At 43.0% G+C, this 24,094-nt stretch overlaps 1 protein-coding gene across 2 annotated transcripts in view; it reads left to right on the forward strand.

Annotated features, from left to right (window-relative positions):
* LOC136876506 (uncharacterized) overlaps positions 1-16,349 on the forward strand; it is a 120,358-nt gene extending 104,009 nt beyond the window's left edge. Inside the window, exons 4-5 of one of the 2 annotated variants that reach the window (XM_067150520.2) lie at positions 8,839-8,978; positions 16,263-16,349. In XM_067150520.2, coding sequence (XP_067006621.2) covers positions 8,839-8,978; positions 16,263-16,270 — 148 coding nt within the window. In that variant the 3' untranslated portion in view covers positions 16,271-16,349. Of the gene's footprint in view, positions 1-8,838; positions 9,052-16,262 lie in introns of those variants that run through there. The other variant, XM_067150519.2, reaches the window with a different exon arrangement.
* The last annotated feature ends 7,745 nt before the right edge of the window (positions 16,350-24,094 follow it).

The following is a 24,094-nucleotide window of genomic DNA, read 5'->3' on the forward strand; positions in this document are numbered from 1 at the left end:
CTTGACGTCAGGGCACGTGTTAGAGCTCTCCATTTGAGTCTGCTCGTTGTCATCTTCTTGACGTCAGGGCACGTGTTAGAGCTCTCCATCTGACTGTTCGTTGCCATCTTCTTGATGTCAGGGCATGTGTTAGAGCTCTCCATCTGACTGTTCGTTGTCATCTTCTTGACGTCAGGGCACGTGTTAGAGCTCTCCATCTGACTGTTCGTTGTCATCTTCTTGACGTCAGGGCACGTGTTAGAGCTCTCCATTTGAGTCTGTTCGTTGTCATCTTCTTGACGTCAGGGCACGTGTTAGAGCTCTCCATCTGACTGTTCGTTGTCATCTTCTTGACGTCAGGGCACGTGTTAGAGCTCTCCATCTGACTGTTCGTTGTCATCTTCTTGATGTCAGGGCACGTGTTAGATCTCTCCATTTGAGTCTGCTCGTTGTCATCTTCTTGACGTCAGGGCACGTGTTAGAGCTCTCCATCTGACTGTTCGTTGTCATCTTCTTGATGTCAGGGCACGTGTTAGAGCTCTCCATTTGAGTCTGTTCGTTGTCATCTTCTTGACGTCAGGGCACGTGTTAGAGCTCTCCATCTGACTGTTCGTTGTCATCTTCTTGACGTCAGGGCACGTGTTAGAGCTCTCCATCTGACTGTTCGTTGTCATCTTCTTGATGTCAGGGCACGTGTTAGAGCTCTCCATTTGAGTCTGTTCGTTGTCATCTTCTTGATGTCAGGACACGTGTTAGAGCTCTCCATTTGAGTCTGCTCGTTGTCATCTTCTTGACGTCAGGGCACGTGTTAGAGCTCTCCATCTGACTGTTCGTTGTCATCTTCTTGACGTCAGGGCACGTGTTAGAGCTCTCCATCTGACTGTTCGTTGTCATCTTCTTGATGTCAGGGCACGTGTTAGAGCTCTCCATCTGACTGCTCGTTGTCATCTTCTTGACGTCAGGGCACGTGTTAGAGCTCTCCATCTGACTGTTCGTTGTCATCTTCTTGATGTCAGGGCACGTGTTAGAGCTCTCCATTTGAGTCTGTTCGTTGTCATCTTCTTGATGTCAGGGCACGTGTTAGAGCTCTCCATTTGAGTCTGCTCGTTGTCATCTTCTTGACGTCAGGGCACGTGTTAGAGCTCTCCATTTGAGTCTGTTCGTTGTCATCTTCTTGATGTCAGGGCACGTGTTAGAGCTCTCCATTTGAGTCTGCTCGTTGTCATCTTCTTGACGTCAGGGCACGTGTTAGAGCTCTCCATCTGACTGTTCGTTGTCATCTTCTTGATGTCAGGGCACGTGTTAGAGCTCTCCATTTGAGTCTGCTCGTTGTCATCTTCTTGACGTCAGGGCACGTGTTAGAGCTCTCCATCTGACTGTTCGTTGTCATCTTCTTGACGTCAGGGCACGTGTTAGAGCTCTCCATCTGACTGTTCGTTGTCATCTTCTTGATGTCAGGGCACGTGTTAGAGCTCTCCATTTTCTCTGTTCGTCGTCATCTTCTTGATGTCAGGGCACATGTTAGAGCTCTCCATTTGAGTCTGCTCGTTGTCATCTTCTTGACGTCAGGGCACGTGTTAGAGCTCTCCATCCGACTGTTCGTTGTCATCTTCTTGATGTCAGGGCACGTGTTAGAGCTCTCCATTTGAGTCTGTTCGTTGTCATCTTCTTGACGTCAGGGCACGTGTTAGAGCTCTCCATTTGAGTCTGTTCGTTGTCATCTTCTTGATGTCAGGGCATGTGTTAGAGCTCTCCATTTGAGTCTGTTCGTTGTCATCTTCTTGACGTCAGGGCACGTGTTAGAGCTCTCCATTTGAGTCTGTTCGTTGTCATCTTCTTGATGTCAGGGCATGTGTTAGAGCTCTCCATTTGAGTCTGTTCGTTGTCATCTTCTTGATGTCAGGGCACGTGTTAGAGCTCTCCATTTGAGTCTGTTCGTGGTCATCTTCTTGACGTTAGGACACGTGTTAGAACTCTCCATTTGAGTCTGTTCGTTGTCATCTTCTTGATGTCAGGGCACGTGTTAGAGCTCTCCATCTGACTGTTCGTTGTCATCTTCTTGATGTCAGGGCACGTGTTAGAGCTCTCCATCTGACTGTTCGTTGTCATCTTCTTGATGTCAGGGCATGTGTTAGAGCTCTCCATTTGAGTCTGTTCGTTGTCATCTTCTTGACGTCAGGGCACGTGTTAGAGCTCTCCATTTGAGTCTGTTCGTTGTCATCTTCTTGATGTCAGGGCATGTGTTAGAGCTCTCCATTTGAGTCTGTTCGTTGTCATCTTCTTGATGTCAGGGCACGTGTTAGAGCTCTCCATTTGAGTCTGTTCGTGGTCATCTTCTTGACGTTAGGACACGTGTTAGAACTCTCCATTTGAGTCTGTTCGTTGTCATCTTCTTGATGTCAGGGCACGTGTTAGAGCTCTCCATCTGACTGTTCGTTGTCATCTTCTTGATGTCAGGGCACGTGTTAGAGCTCTCCATTTGAGTCTGTTCGTTGTCATCTTCTTGATGTCAGGGCACGTGTTAGAGCTCTCCATTTGAGTCTGCTCGTTGTCATCTTCTTGACGTCAGGGCACGTGTTAGAGCTCTCCATCCGACTGTTCGTTGTCATCTTCTTGATGTCAGGGCACGTGTTAGAGCTCTCCATTTGAGTCTGTTCGTTGTCATCTTCTTGACGTCAGGGCACGTGTTAGAGCTCTCCATCCGACTGTTCGTTGTCATCTTCTTGATGTCAGGGCACGTGTTAGAGCTCTCCATTTGAGTCTGTTCGTTGTCATCTTCTTGACGTCAGGGCACGTGTTAGAGCTCTCCATCTGACTGTTCGTTGTCATCTTCTTGATGTCAGGGCACGTGTTAGAGCTCTCCATTTGAGTCTGTTCGTTGTCATCTTCTTGATGTCAGGGCACGTGTTAGAGCTCTCCATTTGAGTCTGCTCGTTGTAATCTTCTTGACGTCAGGGCACGTGTTAGAGCTCTCCATCTGACTGTTCGTTGTCATCTTCTTGATGTCAGGGCACGTGTTAGAGCTCTCCATTTGAGTCTGCTCGTTGTCATCTTCTTGACGTCAGGGCACGCGTTAGAGCTCTCCATCTGACTGTTCGTTGTCATCTTCTTGACGTCAGGGCACGTGTTAGAGCTCTCCATCTGACTGTTGGTTGTCATCTTCTTGATGTCAGGGCACGTGTTAGAGCTCTCCATCTGACTGTTCGTTGTCATCTTCTTGATGTCAGGGCACGTGTTAGAGCTCTCCATCTGACTGTTCGTTGTCATCTTCTTGATGTCAGGGCACGTGTTAGAGCTCTTCATTTGAGTCTGTTCGTTGTCATCTTCTTGACGTTAGGACACGTGTTAGAACTCTCCATTTGAGTCTGTTCGTTGTCATCTTCTTGATGTCAGGGCACGTGTTAGAGCTCTCCATTTGAGTCTGCTCGTTGTCATCTTCTTGACGTCAGGGCACGTGTTAGAGCTCTCCATCTGACTGTTCGTTGTCATCTTCTTGATGTCAGGGCACGTGTTAGAGCTCTCCATCTGACTGTTCGTTGTCATCTTCTTGATGTCAGGGCACGTGTTAGAGCTCTCCATCTGACTGTTCGTTGTCATCTTCTTGACGTCAGGGCACGTGTTAGAGCTCTCCATCTCACTGTTCGTTGTCATCTTCTTGACGTCAGGGCACGTGTTAGAGCTCTCCATCTGACTGTTCGTTGTCATCTTCTTGACGTCAGGGCACGTGTTAGAGCTCTCCATTTGAGTCTGTTCGTTGTCATCTTCTTGATGTCAGGGCACGTGTTAGAGCTCTCCATTTGAGTCTGTTCGTTGTCATCTTCTTGACGTCAGGGCACGTGTTAGAGCTCTCCATTTGAGTCTGTTCGTTGTCATCTTCTTGACGTCAGGGCACGTGTTAGAGCTCTCCATTTGAGTCTGTTCGTTGTCATCTTCTTGACATCAGGGCACGTGTTAGAGCTCTCCATTTGAGTCTGCTCGTTGTCATCTTCTTGACGTCAGGGCACGTATTAGAGCTCTCCATCTGACTGTTCGTTGCCATCTTCTTGATGTCAGGGCACGTGTTAGAGCTCTCCATCTGACTGTTCGTTGTCATCTTCTTGACGTCAGGGCACGTGTTAGAGCTCTCCATCTGACTGTTCGTTGTCATCTTCTTGACGTCAGGGCACGTGTTAGAGCTCTCCATTTGAGTCTGTTCGTTGTCATCTTCTTGACGTCAGGGCACGTGTTAGAGCTCTCCATCTGACTGTTCGTTGTCATCTTCTTGACGTCAGGGCACGTGTTAGAGCTCTCCATCTGACTGTTCGTTGTCATCTTTTTGATGTCAGGGCACGTGTTAGATCTCTCCATTTGAGTCTGCTCGTTGTCATCTTCTTGACGTCAGGGCACGTGTTAGAGCTCTCCATCTGACTGTTCGTTGTCATCTTCTTGATGTCAGGGCACGTGTTAGAGCTCTCCATTTGAGTCTGTTCGTTGTCATCTTCTTGACGTCAGGGCACGTGTTAGAGCTCTCCATCTGACTGTTCGTTGTCATCTTCTTGACGTCAGGGCACGTGTTAGAGCTCTCCATCTGACTGTTCGTTGTCATCTTCTTGATGTCAGGGCACGTGTTAGAGCTCTCCATTTGAGTCTGTTCGTTGTCATCTTCTTGATGTCAGGACACGTGTTAGAGCTCTCCATCTGACTGTTCGTTGTCATCTTCTTGATGTCAGGGCACGTGTTAGAACTCTCCATTTGAGTCTGTTCGTTGTCATCTTCTTGATGTCAGGGCACGTGTTAGAGCTCTCCATCTGACTGTTCGTTGTCATCTTCTTGATGTCAGGGCACGTGTTAGAGCTCTCCATTTGAGTCTGTTCGTTGTCATCTTCTTGATGTCAGGGCACGTGTTAGAGCTCTCCATTTGAGTCTGTTCGTTGTCATCTTCTTGATGTCAGGACACGTGTTAGAGCTCTCCATCTGACTGTTCGTTGTCATCTTCTTGATGTCAGGGCACGTGTTAGATCTCTCCATTTGAGTCTGCTCGTTGTCATCTTCTTGACGTCAGGGCACGTGTTAGAGCTCTCCATCTGACTGTTCGTTGTCATCTTCTTGATGTCAGGGCACGTGTTAGAGCTCTCCATTTGAGTCTGTTCGTTGTCATCTTCTTGATGTCAGGGCATGTGTTAGAGCTCTCCATTTGAGTCTGCTCGTTGTCATCTTCTTGACGTCAGGGCACGTGTTAGAGCTCTCCATTTGAGTCTGTTCGTTGTCATCTTCTTGATGTCAGGGCACGTGTTAGAGCTCTCCATTTGAGTCTGCTCGTTGTCATCTTCTTGACGTCAGGGCACGTGTTAGAGCTCTCCATCTGACTGTTCGTTGTCATCTTCTTGATGTCAGGGCACGTGTTAGAGCTCTCCATTTGAGTCTGCTCGTTGTCATCTTCTTGACGTCAGGGCACGTGTTAGAGCTCTCCATCTGACTGTTCGTTGTCATCTTCTTGACGTCAGGGCACGTGTTAGAGCTCTCCATCTGACTGTTCGTTGTCATCTTCTTGATGTCAGGGCACGTGTTAGAGCTCTCCATTTGAGTCTGTTCGTTGTCATCTTCTTGATGTCAGGGCACGTGTTAGAGCTCTCCATTTGAGTCTGCTCGTTGTCATCTTCTTGACGTCAGGGCACGTGTTAGAGCTCTCCATCCGACTGTTCGTTGTCATCTTCTTGATGTCAGGGCACGTGTTAGAGCTCTCCATTTGAGTCTGTTCGTTGTCATCTTCTTGACGTTAGGACACGTGTTAGAACTCTCCATTTGAGTCTGTTCGTTGTCATCTTCTTGATGTCAGGGCACGTGTTAGAGCTCTCCATCTGAGTCTGCTCGTTGTCATCTTCTTGACGTCAGGGCACGTGTTAGAGCTCTCCATCCGACTGTTCGTTGTCATCTTCTTGATGTCAGGGCACGTGTTAGAGCTCTCCATTTGAGTCTGCTCGTTGTCATCTTCTTGACGTCAGGGCACGTGTTAGAGCTCTCCATCTGACTGTTCGTTGTCATCTTCTTGACGTCAGGGCACGTGTTAGAGCTCTCCATTTGAGTCTGTTCGTTGCCATCTTCTTGATGTCAGGGCACGTGTTAGAGCTCTCCGTCCCACTCTGTTCGTTGCCATCTTCTTGATGTCAGGGCACGTGTTAGAGCTCTCCATTTGAGTCTGCTCGTTGCCATCTTCTTGACGTTAGTCCAGGAGTACCCAATGGCTGTCACCTCTGCTTTAAGCCAAAGGTATTCAACAAGGTATCCGTCCGGGTTGCTCTACTATGTGTTTCAGCGGTGCAAAATTTTTCTAGGGTTGGGTTGTTAGCCCTACGCCCAACCACCAGCCTGGAGGACCAGGTCATTTGATTTTGGGGTGTCCGTCCCCTGGGTCCGTTGCTTCCACCATGGTTAAAGAACCTGACCTACCCTTGATTTATTATCAAGGTTATCTCCGCTAGAAGAGCTGACTTCAGCACGTCTACGAGCCTCTTCTGCCCACTACCAGAATGACAGCCGCCCTATTTGGGAACCACCGCTGCATCTTGGGTTGCCTCTTCCGCCGTTTCCGCCGTACTAACGGACTCCATCTCCGCCTTCGACATCATTGAGTTCTTCACCGTAACCATGGCAAGGGTCCCTCGCAAGGTATTATCATCTGGTACAGGTGAACCAATTTTTGACGAGGTGTTACTCCTCCCCTTCCTCCTTTCTCACACGGGCTTGGGGCCGTCAATGGCGGAGTTCTTTTAGGACAGGTTAGTCCACATTTGACGAAAAGTATGCGAGAGAAGAAGACCGTAATATGTCTATAGACTGGAGGGGAAGGAAATGATACTCATTTTACTGAGAGCATATCAGTGTGTCGATATGCATCACAACACTTGCTATTTAAATGTGACATGATTTTTAAACACAGTAGATGCTTGTAGCAGTTCAAACCCAGTCCCATCCAAAACATCTCGTAATAACTTAATACTTTATTTATTTATTTATTTATTTATTTATTTATTTATTTATTTATTTATTTATTTATTTATTTATTTATTTATTTATTTATTTATTTATTTATTTATTTATTTATTTATTTATTTATTTATTTATTTATTTATTTATTTATTTATTTATTTATTTATTTTCATACCACCAACAGAGATATTCCTCCAATTGCAAATGGCATAGTCACTAGACATACGTTAATCATTAAAAATAACACATGTCAGAAAGAACTTAACAGCACATTAATACTTTTCATGTTCGAAGTGGACTTATGCCCTAAAATACTTAATATCTAAAAATGGATAAAATAAAATTAAAAATACAGAAACATAAAATAAATTAAGAATAATTAGTATCTACAAAAGAAATAACTCTAGTCTTGAACTGACACCGGATAAAGTAACTGACATATAAAAAGAAAATCATGGAAAGTAAGGCATGCAATATATATGTTTGGTAAGAGGTGAGTTGTGGCAATCAGTATGAATAGCACATTAAATCTTAAGTACCAAATAGACGCTAGTAATGGAAATTTGTTTGCAGTTTTCCCCACATTTTATTTATCTATTTAAATTAAATAAATTTAAATAAAATAAAATACTAAAATGAAACACAAATTAACCAAGAAATAAGTATAAATATAGTACATATATACACCTATAGGCTATACCTTCAGAAATAGTGCTCTAACTGGACTCAGTGCGACCATTACTTTAACTGTGTGCCTTCTTCAATAAGTGTGCATAATAATTGTATCTAACAGCAAAGTCTAAATCAAGATCAGGAAATTTATGAACTGGGACGTTATATGTAGTGCACATTCTAAACAGTGGTGAGCTTCTATGCAATACTGTTTTAGAGATTGGAAGAAACAAGAGATGTGTCTTAAACTTCCTTTCCGAGTATTGATCGAGAATTGTTGTAAAAAGTATCTGTTATCTACTACATTACTGATAACTCTATGGAGGTATTTTTGATTATTTATTATACGTCTATTTAATAATGAAGTGAAGTTAAATTCTTTCAGGAGATCTTTATAGTGAATTATTCCGCTGGGGATAAATCTATTATATTTCTTAAAGTAAAGATAATGTAAGAAACGTTTTTGAACTTTCTCCACATGGTTTTGATAAGATTTATAAAGGGGAGACCAAATTACCGACGCGTACTCAAGTTTGGACCTCACAAGTGTGTTGAACAAAAGTGTGAGGGCTTGGATATTATTCAGGTCTCTGGTGTGTCGGATTAAGAAGCCCAGTTTTTTGTAGGCATCATTAATTGTATCATAAATGTGTGGGTTAAACAACAAATTGTTGATGCGTACTCCTAGATCATTAATTGAATTAACCTGCGTCAGTAATTCATTGTTGATAGAGTACACGTGTTATTTAGGGGACTTGCCGTGTGTAATTTTTAAGAAGCAACATTTCTTTATATTGAAATATAAATTATTTTTTCTACTCCATTCGTATAATTGATTTAAGTCGCTTTATAGTTTGTCCATGTCTCCATTACATTTTATTTCTTTTATCCGCATATAAAAGGTAGTTAGAAAACTTAACCTTAGATGGGAGATCGTTGATATAAAGGTTAAACAGGAACGGGCGCAGGTCTGAACCCTGCGGAACACCAGAATTTACAGAAAAAAATGTCTGAATTACTATTGCGATATGCTACATACTATTTCTGTCGCTAAGGTAGGATAAAATCATTGGCGCATTGGCGAAGTCATTCCAAATTCAGAGAGCTTTTTCAATAAAATATCGTGATCAATTTTGTCAAAGGCTTTCAAAAAATCCAAGTAAATTAAACAACATTTCCTTGCCTATGTAGCTCATTAAAACATGTGCTTTGTTTTTACAGGAGTGCGGTCAGCTCACGCATTTCATTGGCGGATGCGGACCCTGCGGGCAAGGAGTTACCTCGACACCGACGATCCACGGTCACTAGCACGTCACAGAGCGTCGCCTTCACACCTGAGGACGTGAGGCCGCGCACAAGACGTAAGGATGAGCTTTAATATCCACAACTGGCCATTTTGTACTTTGTATTACCATAACTACAATAGAAACATCCTCCTTAGTAAGATTTTAAGTAATAAAAAATATAAGAGCATTTGATCTTGAACTAAACTACCTGAGATTTGATCACCAATAAATCAACAATTTAATGAATCAATTAATTAACTAATGAATCAGTCACTCACTCATTCACTCACTCAATCAATCAATAAGTCATTCAGTACTCAATTAGTAAAAAAGAGCAGCTTCTGATAACATACACATCAAATGCCATAGTAGAACCTACTGGGTGTTCCTTGAAAAGCGTTTCTCTGGTGTTGGTACATTCATGCGAAGTATAGCCTCCTGTTGCAGAAAAATCGCTTGATGGATAGCTGGTAAATTTGCCTCAATATATTGCATTTTAAAAAACAATAAACAATTTTAAAAAGTAATATTAAACTCACCATTACGGATGATGTTGGAAAGATCTGCTTTTAGCTTTTAGGCAAAGAGAATCATTTACACGATTATATTTTATTTTTTCAAAATCGATATCGTTTAGCCTGTGAACTGCAAATACGAGGGGGGGTATCGAATATAAACGGGATTTTATGTTTTATTTAAATTCATTTATTGAAAAACACAAGGCAATTACAATTTGTTTTTCCACATAGTTTCCTGCTTTGGAAATGCATTTGTCCCAGCGTATGGACAGCTTTTTGATGCCCTCATCGTTAAAAAAAGAACAGGGTAGTGTCACCAGCTAGTTGTCCGACTCGTTGGCTGAACGGTCAGCGTTCTGGCCTTCGGTTCAGAGGGTCCCGGGTTCGACTCCCGGCCGGGTCGGGGATTTTAACCTTAATTGGTTAATTCCAATGGCACGGGGGCTGGGTGTATGTGTTGTCTTCATCATCATTTCATCCTCATCATGACGCGCAGGTCGCCTACGGGAGTCAACTAGAAAGACCTGCACCTGGCGAGCCGAACCCGTCCTGGGATATCCCGGCACTAAAAGCCATACGACATTTCATTACCAGCCAGTTGCGCACGAAGTCTTCCACACTCCGTCATCTTCAAATCTTTGCCCTCCTAGAGCTTTTTTAAGCGGTCCGAACAAATGGAAATCGCAGGGCGCAAAGTCCGGTCTGTAAGAAGGATGACCAAGTGTAGTCCAGTGTATTTCCTGTAGAGCTGCGCAACTGTAGGTCGTTAGTGATGATTGCTTGACAGCTCCCATAAGTGATTCCGACTTGTTCTGTAATTTCTGATACTGTCGCCCGTCGATCGTCGTCAGTAATGTCTTGAACCGCACGAATGTTTTCGTCTGTAATGCTGGCGCGCGGACGGCGATCGTGTTGCTGATTTTCCACACGTTCTCGTCCTTCCTTGAACTTCTATGCCAGGCAAACACACGCGTCCTTGACAATGTCTGATCACCGAACTGTGCAGTCAATCTTTGGCAAATTTCCGCCGCTGTAACTCCTTCACGAGCAAGAAGTTTTATAATTATGCGTTGCGCAGTGGAGGAGTGCACCTGCTGCTCCGACATCGCGAACTTTACTGACGAAACAGCGGGAAATGTCTTAGACTTGTGTCTCGGGAACGCAGGATGAGGAGCCATTCGGAACATCTCGGAACACTTCGGCTCTCTTCGGTTCCACGAACTATAGCTGGGAGCGGCTCTTTTAGGTTCATGAACTAGGCCGGACTGGCTACTTGTGTCTCGGGAACTTCTGCTCGGGAACGCAGGACGAGCCGCCACAACTTGTGTCTCGGGAACGCAGGATGAGGAGCCATTCGGAACATCTCGGAACACTTCGGCTCTCTTCGGTTCCACGAACTATAGCTGGGAGCGGCTCTTTTAGGTTCATGAACTAGGCCGGACTGGCTACCTTAGCACGCTCTCCCCACTCCTAAAGGTCCCGCCTAAACATAGCAGAAGCGCGGGGGCAGTCCTAACAACTGTTGATGTTCAGGAACAAAAATCCCGCTTATATTTTATCGACATTCGTATGTTATTTAATAAAGGCATATTTCTCGTCGTTCTTCATGATATTGTGTTAGAGATTTGAACATCCTAGTCGATTAACGATGATTTTTTAAAACACTGAACCCTGCATTGCCTATTTTTCTTCCCGTTAGTATAGATCTCTCTCTATGGAACATTCTGCTCGCAAAAATGAAATTTTATCTCGCACTGTTTTAAGTAATCGCATAACTGTTGAAGATGCAAAGGCACCAGGAAACTACCCATGCAATTTCCTTCCATAAAATTTGATCTACTTTTCAGTGGAAGTGTGGCGAATGACAATTCTTTGTTAGTGTGTACCATATATTATATAAAACATTTCGTTTGCCGGGCTGAGTGACTCAGACGGTTGAGGCGCTGGCCTTCTGACTCCAACTTGGCAGGTTCGATCCTGGCTCGGTCCGGTGGTATTTGAAGGTGCTCAAATACGTCAGCCTCGAGTCGGTAGGTTTACTGACACGTAAAAGCACTCCTTCGGGACTAAATTCCGGCACCTCGGTGTCTCCGAAAACCGTAAAAGTAGTTAGTGGGACGTAAAGCAAATAACATTATTATTATTATTATTATTATTATTATTATTATTATTATTATTATTATTATTATTATTATTATTATTATTATTATTATTATCGTTTGTTCGTAAGCTGTTTACCCTCCAGGGTCGGTTTTTCCCTCGTACTCAGCGAGGGATCCTACATCTACCGCCTCAAGGGCAGTGTCCTGGAGATTCAGACTTTGGGTCGGGGATACAACTGGGGAGAATGACCAGTAACTCGCCCAGGCGGCCTAACCTGCTATGCTGAACAGGGCCCTAGTGGAGGGATGGAAAGATTGGATGGGACAGGCAAGGAAGAGGGAAGGAAGCGGCCGTGGCCTTCAGTTAGGAACCATCCCGGCAATTGCCTGGAGGAGAAGTGGGAAACCACGGAAAACCACTTCCAGGATGGCTGAGGTGGGAATCGAACCCACCTCTACTTAGTTGACCTCCCGAGGCTGAGTGGACCCCGTTCCAGCACTCGTACCGCTTTTCAAATTTCGTGGCAGAGCCGGGAATCGAACCCGGACCTCTGGGGGTGGCAGCTAATCACGCTAACCACTACACCACAGAGGCGGACTATTATTATTATTATTATTATTATTATTATTATTATTATTATTATTATTATTATTATTATTATTATTATTATTATTATTATTATTATTATAAAATTTCGCTTCACACACACTCAACTGTCTAACCCCGCCGGAAAAGAGGCCTATATAGACTATATGTGACCGCAGTGCGGTTATGAATTATATCCGAAGCACTCTTATCATTACATGAATATGTCCGTGAATTCGGCCCCAGGACTTCCAAGGCATTCGCATTACCCAGAAGTCCAGGTAGAAACACGTTCCTCCCATTTTAAACAGACTTAGTAGTGTCAGTATTGATTTTGCTGTTATGCCTAACAGTGTTTGATTCAATGACGAACAGAGTGCGGTGAATATTGTCAAGAGATTAAAGAACATTTAGTAAATGGTAATTTGTCCAATGGGAATATCTAGAATATATTTTAAATAATTCATAAAATAATAACTGCATAAAATTGATCTAAAATAAGAATGCTTCAGAAAAATCTGGCCGGGCCGAGTGGCTCAGACGGTTGAGGCGCTGGCCTTCTGACCCCAACTTGGCAGGTTCGATCCTGGCTCAATCCGGTGGTATTTGAAGGTGCTCAAATACGTCAGCCTCGTGTCGGTAGATTTACTGGCATGTAAAAGAACTCCTGCGGGACTAAATTCCGGCACCTCGGCGTCTCCGAAAACCGTAAAAGAGTAGTTAGTGGGACGTAAAGCAAGTAACATTATTATTATTATTATTATTATTATTATTATTATTATTATTATTATTATTATTATTATTAGAAAAAACCGTTCATACCAAAGGAATATCTTCCTTTCGGAGGGTGTATAAAAGCTACGTTTCTAACGGAATCATATCTTTATATCGTACGTCCTTCATATTCAATAATTTTGTTAATATTAATGTCTACTTTTCCCGGGTTTTCTTGCTTGATTCAAGCAAGTCAACAATTTTCGGGCGGGTGCTGGTTGATATATGCTCAAACAGATAAGAACGTTCCTCACGAGGACGAAATCATACACATTTTCTCCCTCACCACCCCTCAGCGGAACCATATTCGTTAGAAGCCCTCCCATCTTCGTTTCCCCCACTGGCGAGATTTACACAAAGCGCTGTTCAAAGAATCCCGTGCTGTTACCGTTTACATTGGTGTCGTGAACGAAAAAAAAGATGACAGACTTTAATCGGTTTGCGCTTAGTGACTAATCCAAATTCTCTTTGCGTATTGAAATGAAATGTATGGCTTTTAGTGCCGGGATATCCCAGGACGGGTTCGGCTCGCCAGGTGCAGGTCTTTCTATTTGACACCCGTAGGTGACCTGCGCGTCGTGATGAGGATGAAATGATGATGAAGACAACACATACACCCAGCCCCCGTGCCATTGGAATTAACCAATTAAGGTTAAAATCCCCGACACGGCCGGGAATCGAACCCGAGACCCTCTGAACCGAAGGCCAGTACGCTGGTCGTTCAGCCAACGAGTCGAACTTTGCGAACTGATGACGGCGTGTTGTGTCTGGAGACTCCGTGGTGAACACCCCCAATCCTGTCCTTGCTGTGGCGTGACACACGGCCTCCACTAATGGAGTACTGTGTACGATAATCGATCACCCCTTAGTAGTTATACGGAGGACATTGACGGCACAGTGATATGTGCAGGGCATCCTGCGGTCACATGCGTTGCCCTTCACGATAGGGCTGCCTAGAGACATTTTCCAGCAGGATAATGCTCGGCCGCACACAGCAAGGGTATCACAGGAATGGCTCCGCAACATTACTACACTTCCATAACCTGTCAGATCCGTCGTCCATCGAATACATCTGGGACCAATTTCAGCAGCCAAGGACTTTACACGATCTAGAAGAGCACTTGTATGAACAGTTATGCCACAGGACAATAACTAGCTCAGAAAGAAAGAGAACAGAAGCTTTTGAAATGTGGTGTTACGGAAGAACGCTGAAGGTGAGATGGGTAGATAAAATCATAAAATCACGAATGATGAGATACTGAAGGGAACTGGTGGGAGGAGAACTGTTTGGAAAAATTTGTTCAGAAGGAGAGATAGAATGATAGGATACATCTTAAGACATCCGGTACTTGTTCTGTTAGTTTTTGAGGGAAGTGTGAGCGATAAGAACGGTAGGGTTCGATTAAGGCATGAACATGACAAAAAATTAGAGTAGATCCAGGGTGCAGTAGTTACATAGAAATATAAAGGTAATCACAGGATAGGCTGGCATGGAGAGCTGCATCAAATCAATCTATGGACTATTAACTACAACAACAACAGCAAGAACAACAACAGCAACAACATGCTGCATGATACCATGCATATGCCTCCATGCCTGCTCGTATCACATCGTGTATCCAAGCTATTATATAGTCGAATCCACAGAGTTTCACATATAGGAAAAGTCGTGTCCTCTTAGTTTTAATTACTGCGTTGATGGGGTGAAAATTCCCTTTGGGGATCATTGTAAGTACCTAGGTCTTAATATAGGGAAAGATCTTCATTGGGGTAATCACATAAATATTATTGTAAATAAAGGATACAGATCTCTGCACATGTGTATGAGAGTATTTAGGGGTTGTGGTAAGGGTGTAAAGGAGAGGACATGTAAGTCTCTGGTGAGACCCCAACTAGAGTTTGGTTCCAGTGTATGGGACCCTCACCAGGAATACTTGATTCAAGAACTGGAAGAATCCAAAGAAAAGCAGCTCGATTTGTTCCGGGTGATTTCGGACAAAAGAGTAGCATTACAAAAAAGTTGCAAAGTTTGGGCTGGGAAGACTTGGGAGAAAGGAGACGAGCTGCTCGACTAAGTGGTATGTTCCGAGCTGTCAGCGGAGATATGGCGTGGAATGACATCAGTGGACGAATCAGTTTGAATGGTGTCTTTAAAAGTAGGAAAGATCACAATATGAAGGTTATGTTGGAATTCAAGAGGACAAATTGGGGCAAATATTCATTTATAGGAAGGGGAGTTGGGGATTGGAATAAATTACCAAGGGAGACGTTCAATAAATTTCCAACTTCTTTGCAATAATTTAAGAAAAAGCTAGGAAAACAACAGATAAGGAATCTGCCACCTGGGCGACTGCCCTAAATGCAGATCAGTAGTTATTGATTGATTGATTGATTGATTGATTGATTGATTGATTGATTGATTGATTGATTGATTGATTGATTGATTGATTGATTGATGCTAGTCTCCTTTGTAAGTGATCAGTTTCCCGCAATAAACACTCCTTTTGCGATGATGTTGTAATGACTTAGTTACGGAATGTTACAATCACCATATCAAGTTTCGTACAATTCCGACAGCTTCTTCTTGGTGTGAGGTTTTTTCTTTAATGACTGTACAGTATACCGCGTGCCTCCGTGGCTCAGGCGGCTGATGAGTTCCGTGGTTCAAATACCGGTCTCTCCATGTGAGATTTGTACTGGAGAAAGCGGAAGTGGGGCAGGTTTTTTTCCGGTCACTCCGGTTTTCCCCGTCATCTTTCATTCCAGCAACACTCTCCACTGCCATTTCATCAATCTGTCAGTGAGTGCAACAGGCTTCGGCAGCTGGCACACTTCCTGTCCTCGCCGCTAGATGGGGACTTCGTTCACTCCATTCCTGACGCGGTCAAATGACTGGGAACAGGCCATGGATTTTCACTGTATACCATTTACATGTTTTCCTTCAGTGTTTCAGTTCATATGTTCTGAAATTAGGTAAATATTATATCAGTAAATACATGAAGCTGCTCTTTTAAAATATTATGATATTAGTTACATGAATACAAATCAAAGCAACAGAATCATTAAATTCACAGCACATGGCTTGTATTAAAGAAAAATTTTAATCATTTCCGATCGTAAAAGTTGAGTTGCCGTAAATATTAGGATGTAGGAGGATATTCTGTGTATGTTTTGATTTTCTGGCATAGAAATGTCTAAATTTTCAATTCCTGAATGTTTGTATTTGAACACTTATTGTAATGTTGCCTGTTAACAGTCATTGATCACAATGAGAGAGTGAGGTTATGACATGATATTATTGTGTTACCATATTTTGCTTGAGAACTTCAATAAATTACAATTTTTTTCTACCCCCTTGTCCCATCTCATACCTTTGCAGACTCTTGAAGACGGGATGTTGGAGTTCCAGGGCAGATGTAAGGTAAAACTGTGATATTTTAGTATTTATATTGTTCTAATAAAAATCGTCTACAACATTACACCGTGTTCACTTCTTTGTTTGTGGGGCCATCGGATGAAGCCAGCTCAACTCAAACCTCATGTAGCCAGGTGGCTTTTCGTCTGAATACAAAAAATTCATACAGTATTAATTAGCAGCAGTAATCCTGCGTGTGGACAGAGGACATACGACAAAGTGCATGAGGGTTTCTAAGGGAGGAAAATTTAGAGAAAGCGAAAAATGTATAACTTACCGTTGTGTGTAAACATTAAAGTAAATGTAATCACTCTTAAGACGCAGAAGGAAAGTTCCATGATGGTCTGCACATCTACAAATGTCAATTAAAAGAGACTGATCTTCTCCAAGAGCTCATTGTTCATGAAATATGTGAGGCAATAAGGGGATGTACCTGCGGCTAGTGTTGCTTCAACTTACGGCAGGGATTTTTAAACTTTTGGTATAGTAGCTCAACTCAACTGCCAAAAATCTGCACGTATCTCTACTATTGGAGGTGGAATATGTAAAGAAGAAAAAATACCAGGTGTATGCATAAGTCTTTTCCGGTTTCACTAAGAGATGGCGCCAGCGAACAGCACGCAGCGTATGAATTTGACACATACGTCAGTTTGTTCGTTTGACATTAACCTACCAACATACACAAGTTGAGTCCACCAAACACTGTGTTGTATCGTTCAGTGATCATGTCGACGTTTGTGTCTGAAAAGGAACTTTTGTGGCACGCATTGCTTTTCTTATTTAATCAAAATAAAAAGGCTTTGGACAGTCATAGTTTGCTGGTAGAAACATATGGTTAACACGCTCCATCGATTAGAACATGTGAGACATGGTTTCGACAAATTAAACTTAATGATTTCAATGTGAAAGGCAGTGCGCCCTCTGGTACACCACAAAAGTGCGAAGACTCTTGAAGCCCGGCGAAACCGTTAATGCACAACGCTATCGCCAACAAATGATTAATTTAAATCAGGCATTGATCGAAAGACGACCATAATGGGCCAGAAGACATTGCAAAGTGATTTTGTTACACGAAAATGCTCCGTATCACACAAAAATCACTGAAAGACACCTTGAAATCGCTTGGATGAGACATCCTTCCACACCCGCCGTACTACCCCGACTTGGCGCCTTCGCATCAATGGGGCACGCGCTCGCAAAGCAGCACTTCAGCAATTTCGAGGAAGTTGGAAAATGGCTTGACGAATGGTTTGCCGCAAAAGACAAGCAAATTTTCTGGCATGGTATTCATAACTTAACTGAAAGATGGGCGAAGTGGGTAGAAGCAGATGGCCAATATTTTGAATAAACGTAAAGCGAATTTCCCTTGAAAATGACGTGTTTTCTTTCCCGCAAAAACCGGCAACAACTTATGCATACACCTGGAAAGAAAGAATTAAATACTGTGCACATAACATTTTTATAACAATGAAATTACACAAACATATAATACCATATAATACGGTATGTTATTAACCAGTAATCGTCAACATAGCTTTGAATTTGCGAGGGTGAGTGAGAGGTGAGTAGCCTACCGTACGCGCACCTTTTAGCGATACATGGACACCCTAGTGCTGAATAGGTCGACCTCGGGTATCTTCGAAATTCGTATTGACAACCATTGAAACACAAACTATGAATCGCTTATGCATCGCTGTGCGACATCTGGTGTACACTTTACGTACTAGTACTGTTGTTGTTTATACAGCAAAGCCAAACTATAGAATTCATGCTGGGAACAAGATTCGCATCGAGAAATGTTATATAATGTTATATAATGTGTGTATGACACAGTTGTTGGCTTAAGATAATAAAGGTTTAGAAAATTCATATCGATCGATCATATTATCGATTCAATTCAGATTTCATTTCCATTCAGTTGGCAGTATTACCGGAACCGGGAGAGCTCCCTCCTTACTCCTCCACCCCGTACAAAGAAATGTCGCTAAAAGGTGCGCGGACTATATTACAAAGTGACAAAGGAGGGGAGGGTAAAGTCATCAGTTATGAATAAGGTTCGGATGTTCAGGAAAAGTCAATTTCTTTCCTGAGGTAATTTTACCCGAAATCTGAAAAATAACTGTGAATGACGGGTCTCTGACCCCTTTAAAACCAATTTTATGTTGCACATAAATACATATTTCGGCCATTTTATAGGTTTGGTAATATTTTATGTTGCATATATGTGCATATTTTGGCAATATTTTGCTCATTTTTGTGATATAAGATCATATTTGGTTATATGAAGGCTGTTTATTTCAACCACCGATGGGCTCTAAAAAAAGACATTGACATAACAAATTGATTTTATCACCAGGAGTTTAGTAGTTTCCTACTTATTTTTCCATATAATCGCCAAAACGATTCAGACATTTGTCGTATCGTGACACCAGCTTTCCGATGTCCTCTGCTAAGAAGTCTGCCGCCAGTGAGGTAACATGCGTCTCGACAGCCTCCTGCTCCATGAAGTCCAGCCAACAAGACATACTTATGGTCCCAAAAAACGAAAGCCATTGTTTTCCCGTTCCTCAGCGTCAGTTTAAACTTTTTTGGCTTGTTTGGAGAAGAAGGATGCATGTATTGCTTAGACCAGGACCTCTCAAAATCTCGCACGTGCAGACCGAGACGCAGAGGTTCTGTGCATCGGTCCGGCTCGGCTCGGTTCGGACCAGCGTTTGGTCTCGGAGCAACTCGGCTCGAATGATGGAGCGCTGTAGCGCGAGTGAGGCAGGGAGAAAAAGCGGAGCAAGAGAGGCATGCGTAGGGAGTGGGAGATCTGCACTCTGGTCAGCTTAGTGAAGTCGTCTTGTGCACCTTGCGCCGCACAATGGACCGGTGCATGCATTCTGAGAAGCCCTGGTTTAGACTGTTCTTTGGGTTCTGGAGTGTCATACAGGACCCAAGTTTCATCGCCAATAACGATAGACTTTAGAAACTCTTCTCCCTCACTATGGTAATGAGCGAGAAACATTACGGCTGACGCCATTCGCTGAGTTTTGTGATCGTCAGTCAACATTGTTGGGACCCAGCGTGAACAAAGTTTCCGGTATCCTAAGTGTTAAGTCACAGCTGTATACAGAGAAGACCTTAAAATATCTGGGATTGCTGTAGAAAGTTCGCTGATCTTAAACCTCCACTTGTGGCGTACAAAAGAAGAACTTCAGGAGGCTGTCAAGATGCACCTTACCTCACTGGCGACAGACTTCTTAGCAGAGGGCATCGGAAAGCTGGTGTCACGATACGACAAATGCCTAAATCGTTTTTGCGATTATGTAGAAAAATATGTATGAAAGTACTAAACTTTTAGTGATATAATCATTTTATTATGTCACTGTGTCTTTTTCATAGCACATCGGAGGTTGAAAAAAAACAGTCCTCGTATTTTGAATATTATTTGTTTAAATTGAGGCATTGTTATTAACAAGGCCTTGTTGTCTGCGTCGAGTTTCAAACACAGGATTTCAAAATACTGTAGTACGCTGACAGATACCAAAATGCATGGTAATACATTTTTTAAAAAAATAGGGAACTGAGTGAGAACTCGCCTCAAGGTATGATACTGAATGAATGAACGAACGAACGAACGAGGAGGTATATCTGGAAATAATTCAAGTGGCGAAGACTTCAATGAAAGTGAGGATGAAGTCTTACAGCCGCCACATCCGAAGCAAACGAACGTAAATAAAGCGCTTAGTAATCACAGAGTTTGGGAAGACGAGACTACAACTAACCAATTCACGCCAACTGCTTTAGCTTCGATGGCAGTGTCAGGAATTCAGAATGTTTCACTGACGAAAAATTCTTCAGAAATTGATATTGTCAAAAAAAATGTTGTCCGCCTCCGTGGTGTAGTGGTTAGCGTGATTAGCTGCCACCCCCGGAGGCCCGGGTTCGATTCCCGGCTCTGCCACGAAATTTGAAAAGTGGTATGAGAGCTGGAACGGGGTCCACTCAGCCTCGGGAGGTCAACTGAGTAGAGGTGGGTTCGACTACCACCTCAGCCATCCTGGAAGTGGTTTTCTGTGGTTTCCCATTTCTCCTCCAGGCGAATGCCGGGATGGTACCTAACATAAGACCACGACCGCTTCCTTCCCTCTTCCTTGCCTATCCCTTCCAATCTTCCCCATCCCTCCACAAGGCCCCTGTTCAGCATAGCAGGTGAGGCCGCCTGGGCGAGGTACTGGTCATTCTCCCCAGTTGTATCCCCGACCAAGAGTCTGAAGCTCCAGGACACTGCCCTTGAGGCGGTAGAGGTGGGATCCCTCGCTGTGTTCGAGGGAAAAGCCGACCCTGGAGGGTAAACAGATGATGATGATGATGATGATGATGATTATTTGGTTGCATATTTTGTACTTAGTTAGGTCATAAACTTCCGAACCCTAGTTATAAGAAACATATTTCCTAGATTTGTGATGCGAAACAAAAGTATAACTGCATCAAAACAATCTATGTAGAGCCTGGTGACTCGGACAACACATCTGATCTTCGTAAGGTGTATTTGTCTAATTCTTATGTTCTCAATGACATTACTCCGTATTCTTCTTTCAAGTTGGATCTGTCGTATGCGGTGACATTTTAAATCACGTTACTTCGACTGATATTCCATCCAGAGTTGCCAAATTAGTTATTACTAGGGAAAGTGTTGTTAGAAAAGGGGGAAAAAAGGTTCTGAAAATACATACAAAAAGGTGTTGATGAAATGACGTTATTAAGGTTTAAACCAGTTCCATGACATTTTCTTATCCCATTTACTGGATTCGAATAATTAATAAACTTGTTGACACGATATAGGCTTTTGGGCTTTTGCCGCGTCAAGAAAATGTTTATGTTTCGCAGAGAACTTTGCTCTTTGCGCCTTTCCCGTGAACAGTCGAGATTTTCTTCTGATGAGATTAGACAGAATCCGTTTTCTCTTCAACAATTCTTGGGCGAAAACTTTGATAAAGTCGAAAGCTTAATTCGTGCCCTGGACAGAACGGACGCAGAAGTCATCAGGCAGGCGCAACAGTTACTCAACAACAAAGAACTTTTGCAGTGTATGGCTACAAGTATTTGCCTGATGTGATTTATAACAGAAACCATAAGGAAAAGGAGATTGCATTTTTTGGTTTCCATATTTACAGAATGGATGACTCCAGATTAACAAAAAGGATTTTCAAGTACCTTTGGGATAAAAAGGCAACAACTAGCTGGATTCAAGAAGTCAATAAATAATATAAGAGAAGAAGAAACTATGGACAGAGAGAGTTTTAGAAAGAGGGTAGTAAGTATGGAAGGATTGCTAGAAAGATTGAACAAGAAACCCGTGCGAAGTGGTCCGAGAACAAAAAGAAACAGCATAGTGAAAGGATGAAAGAATATTGGAAGGAACAGAAGAAAAAACAACAAAGTATGAAGAATTGAATTGAAATTGGCACGTGGTCCTTAGCAGGACTCATCGGAAAGAATAATAATAAGAAGAAAGATGATGTTCGGCTAACTGGTCAGCGTAATCCCCGCCCCAGCCGGACATCGAATCTATACAGAAATCCACAACGCTGACCACTGATCCAAGTAACTGTACGTAGTTCACTATAACCAAGCCTTAGTCCATCGACATGATATGGGGAGGAGAATGATACACGTCACGCGATATTGTTCAGGGGTCAAGGGATAAGGTGATAAATGTGGTCTCTACGCGCAATGTTGATATCTGCTTTCTTACATAACTACATTTCATCTTTTATTTGTATCTTTCCATCGGCTATAAATATATCTCACAAAGTGGAATTTCTTCGAATGCAAATGACGAGCGCCAGGATTTATAACTAACTTACCCCCATGGCACTACAGCCCTGAAGGGCCTTGGCCTACCAAGCGACCGCTGCTCAACCCGAAGGCCTGCAGATTACGAGGTGTCGTGTGGTCAGCACGGCGAATCCTCTCGGACGTTATTCTTGGCTTTCTAGACCGGGGCCGCTATCTCACCGTCAGGTAGCTCTTCAATTCTAATCACGTAGGCTGAGTGGACCTCGAACCAGCCTTCAAACCCAGGTAAAAATCTCAGAGGTGGCCGGGAATCGAACTCGGGGCTTCCGGGTAATAGGCAGGCACGCTACCCCTACACCACGGGGCCGGCTCTAGGATTTATATATACCTTAACACAAATGGCTAAATATGTACATACATATTGGGCAAAAAAGTCCCAAAATATGGAGTGAAATGTGGATTCTTTTTTTTTTTTTTTTGTTTAGAAAAATGGTGAAAAGTAATGTACAGTAAAGAATATCTGTATTGTATCAAATTTTAATATTTGTACAGTTAAAGATTTAATGCTTAAACACGAAAGGCACAAAAATTAGAACGCAAATTAAAGTCGTCCGCCTGTGTGGTGTAGTGGTTAGTGTGATTAGCTGCCACCCCCGGAGGCCCGGGTTAGATTCCCGGCTCTGCCACGAAGTTTGAAAAGTGGTACGAGGGCTGGAACGGGGTCCACTCAGCCTCGGGAGGTCAACCGATTAGAGGGGGGTTCTATTCCCACTTCAACCATCCTCGAAATGGTTTTCCTTGGTTTCTTATTTTTCCTCCACGCAAATGCCGGGATGGTACCTAATTTAACGCCACGGCCGCTTACTTCCCTCTACCTAGTCTATTCCTTCCAATCGTCTCATCCTCCCACAAGGCTCCTGTTCAGCATAGCAGGTGAGGCAGCCTGGGCGAGGTACTGGTCCTTCTCCCCATCTTCATCCCCTGCCCGGAAGTCTCATGTTCCAGGACACTGCCCTTGAGGTGGTAGAGGTGGGATCCCTCGCTGAGTCCAAGGGAAAAACCAAACCTGAAGGGTAAACGGATTAAGAAAGAAAAATTATTGTGGCCAGCGATTAAAATAAGTGGTCTACTACAGAGCATGAGACGTTACACTAAATGAAAGAGGTGTTAGCGTATTTGTAGTGATAAAAATTATGAAAAGCTCCAGACAATATAATGTCACCTCGAACCTATCCACCAGCTTGAGAAATAACAGGAGTCAACATTAGTCAATATAGTGAAAAGCAGCTTCCTCTTGAACGAATCACTTAATAACGTTCTCCTTTATGCAGTACTAGTGGACCGGTGCGCTCCTCCACAGCATTCCTTATAAATAGGTCGGATAACTCATCTTGATATGTCCGTCATAGTGATATTGTTTTTCTTGCCCATTTCAATAATTTTATGAACATTTAATACCGATAATATAGTTTATGGATTTTCCAAAAATAAAAAATATGTTTATTTTTAAAGAAGATTCCAAATACGTCTGTAACATCTTCAGTTGTACGATCCCGCCCATATGTGTGTCTTACCTAACAGTTTTCTTTCCCAACAGTCAGTCAGTCAGTCAGTCAGTCAGTGTCAGCAAGCAAGCAAGCAACCAAGTAAGTAAGTAAGTAAGTAAGTAAGTAAGTAAGTAAGTAAATAAGTAAGTCATAATATGTTTACCATACCGACTGGGAACGAACTTTGACTTAAATGACTTTCAGAGTATCACAGTTAATCTCAGCTACCCCAAAGACTATGAATTCGTCACTAATATCGCCATTTTCGGATTTTTAAGTTTCACCCCCTTCCTTTAGGGGTGCTAGGGGTTTCTTGGCCCTACAGTAAATAAGTTTTAAGGAACACATGATAATCTTCACATACTGTTGGGTAAGCAACCCGCTGATCGGACTTGTCTTGCGGTTTGCTTATCTTCCCCTATTTTATTTTTCACCCCTTAGTGCCGAACTACCAGTCAGATT

Source organism: Anabrus simplex, chromosome 6, assembly GCF_040414725.1.
Source record: "Anabrus simplex isolate iqAnaSimp1 chromosome 6, ASM4041472v1, whole genome shotgun sequence".
Taxonomy (NCBI): domain Eukaryota; kingdom Metazoa; phylum Arthropoda; class Insecta; order Orthoptera; family Tettigoniidae; genus Anabrus; species Anabrus simplex.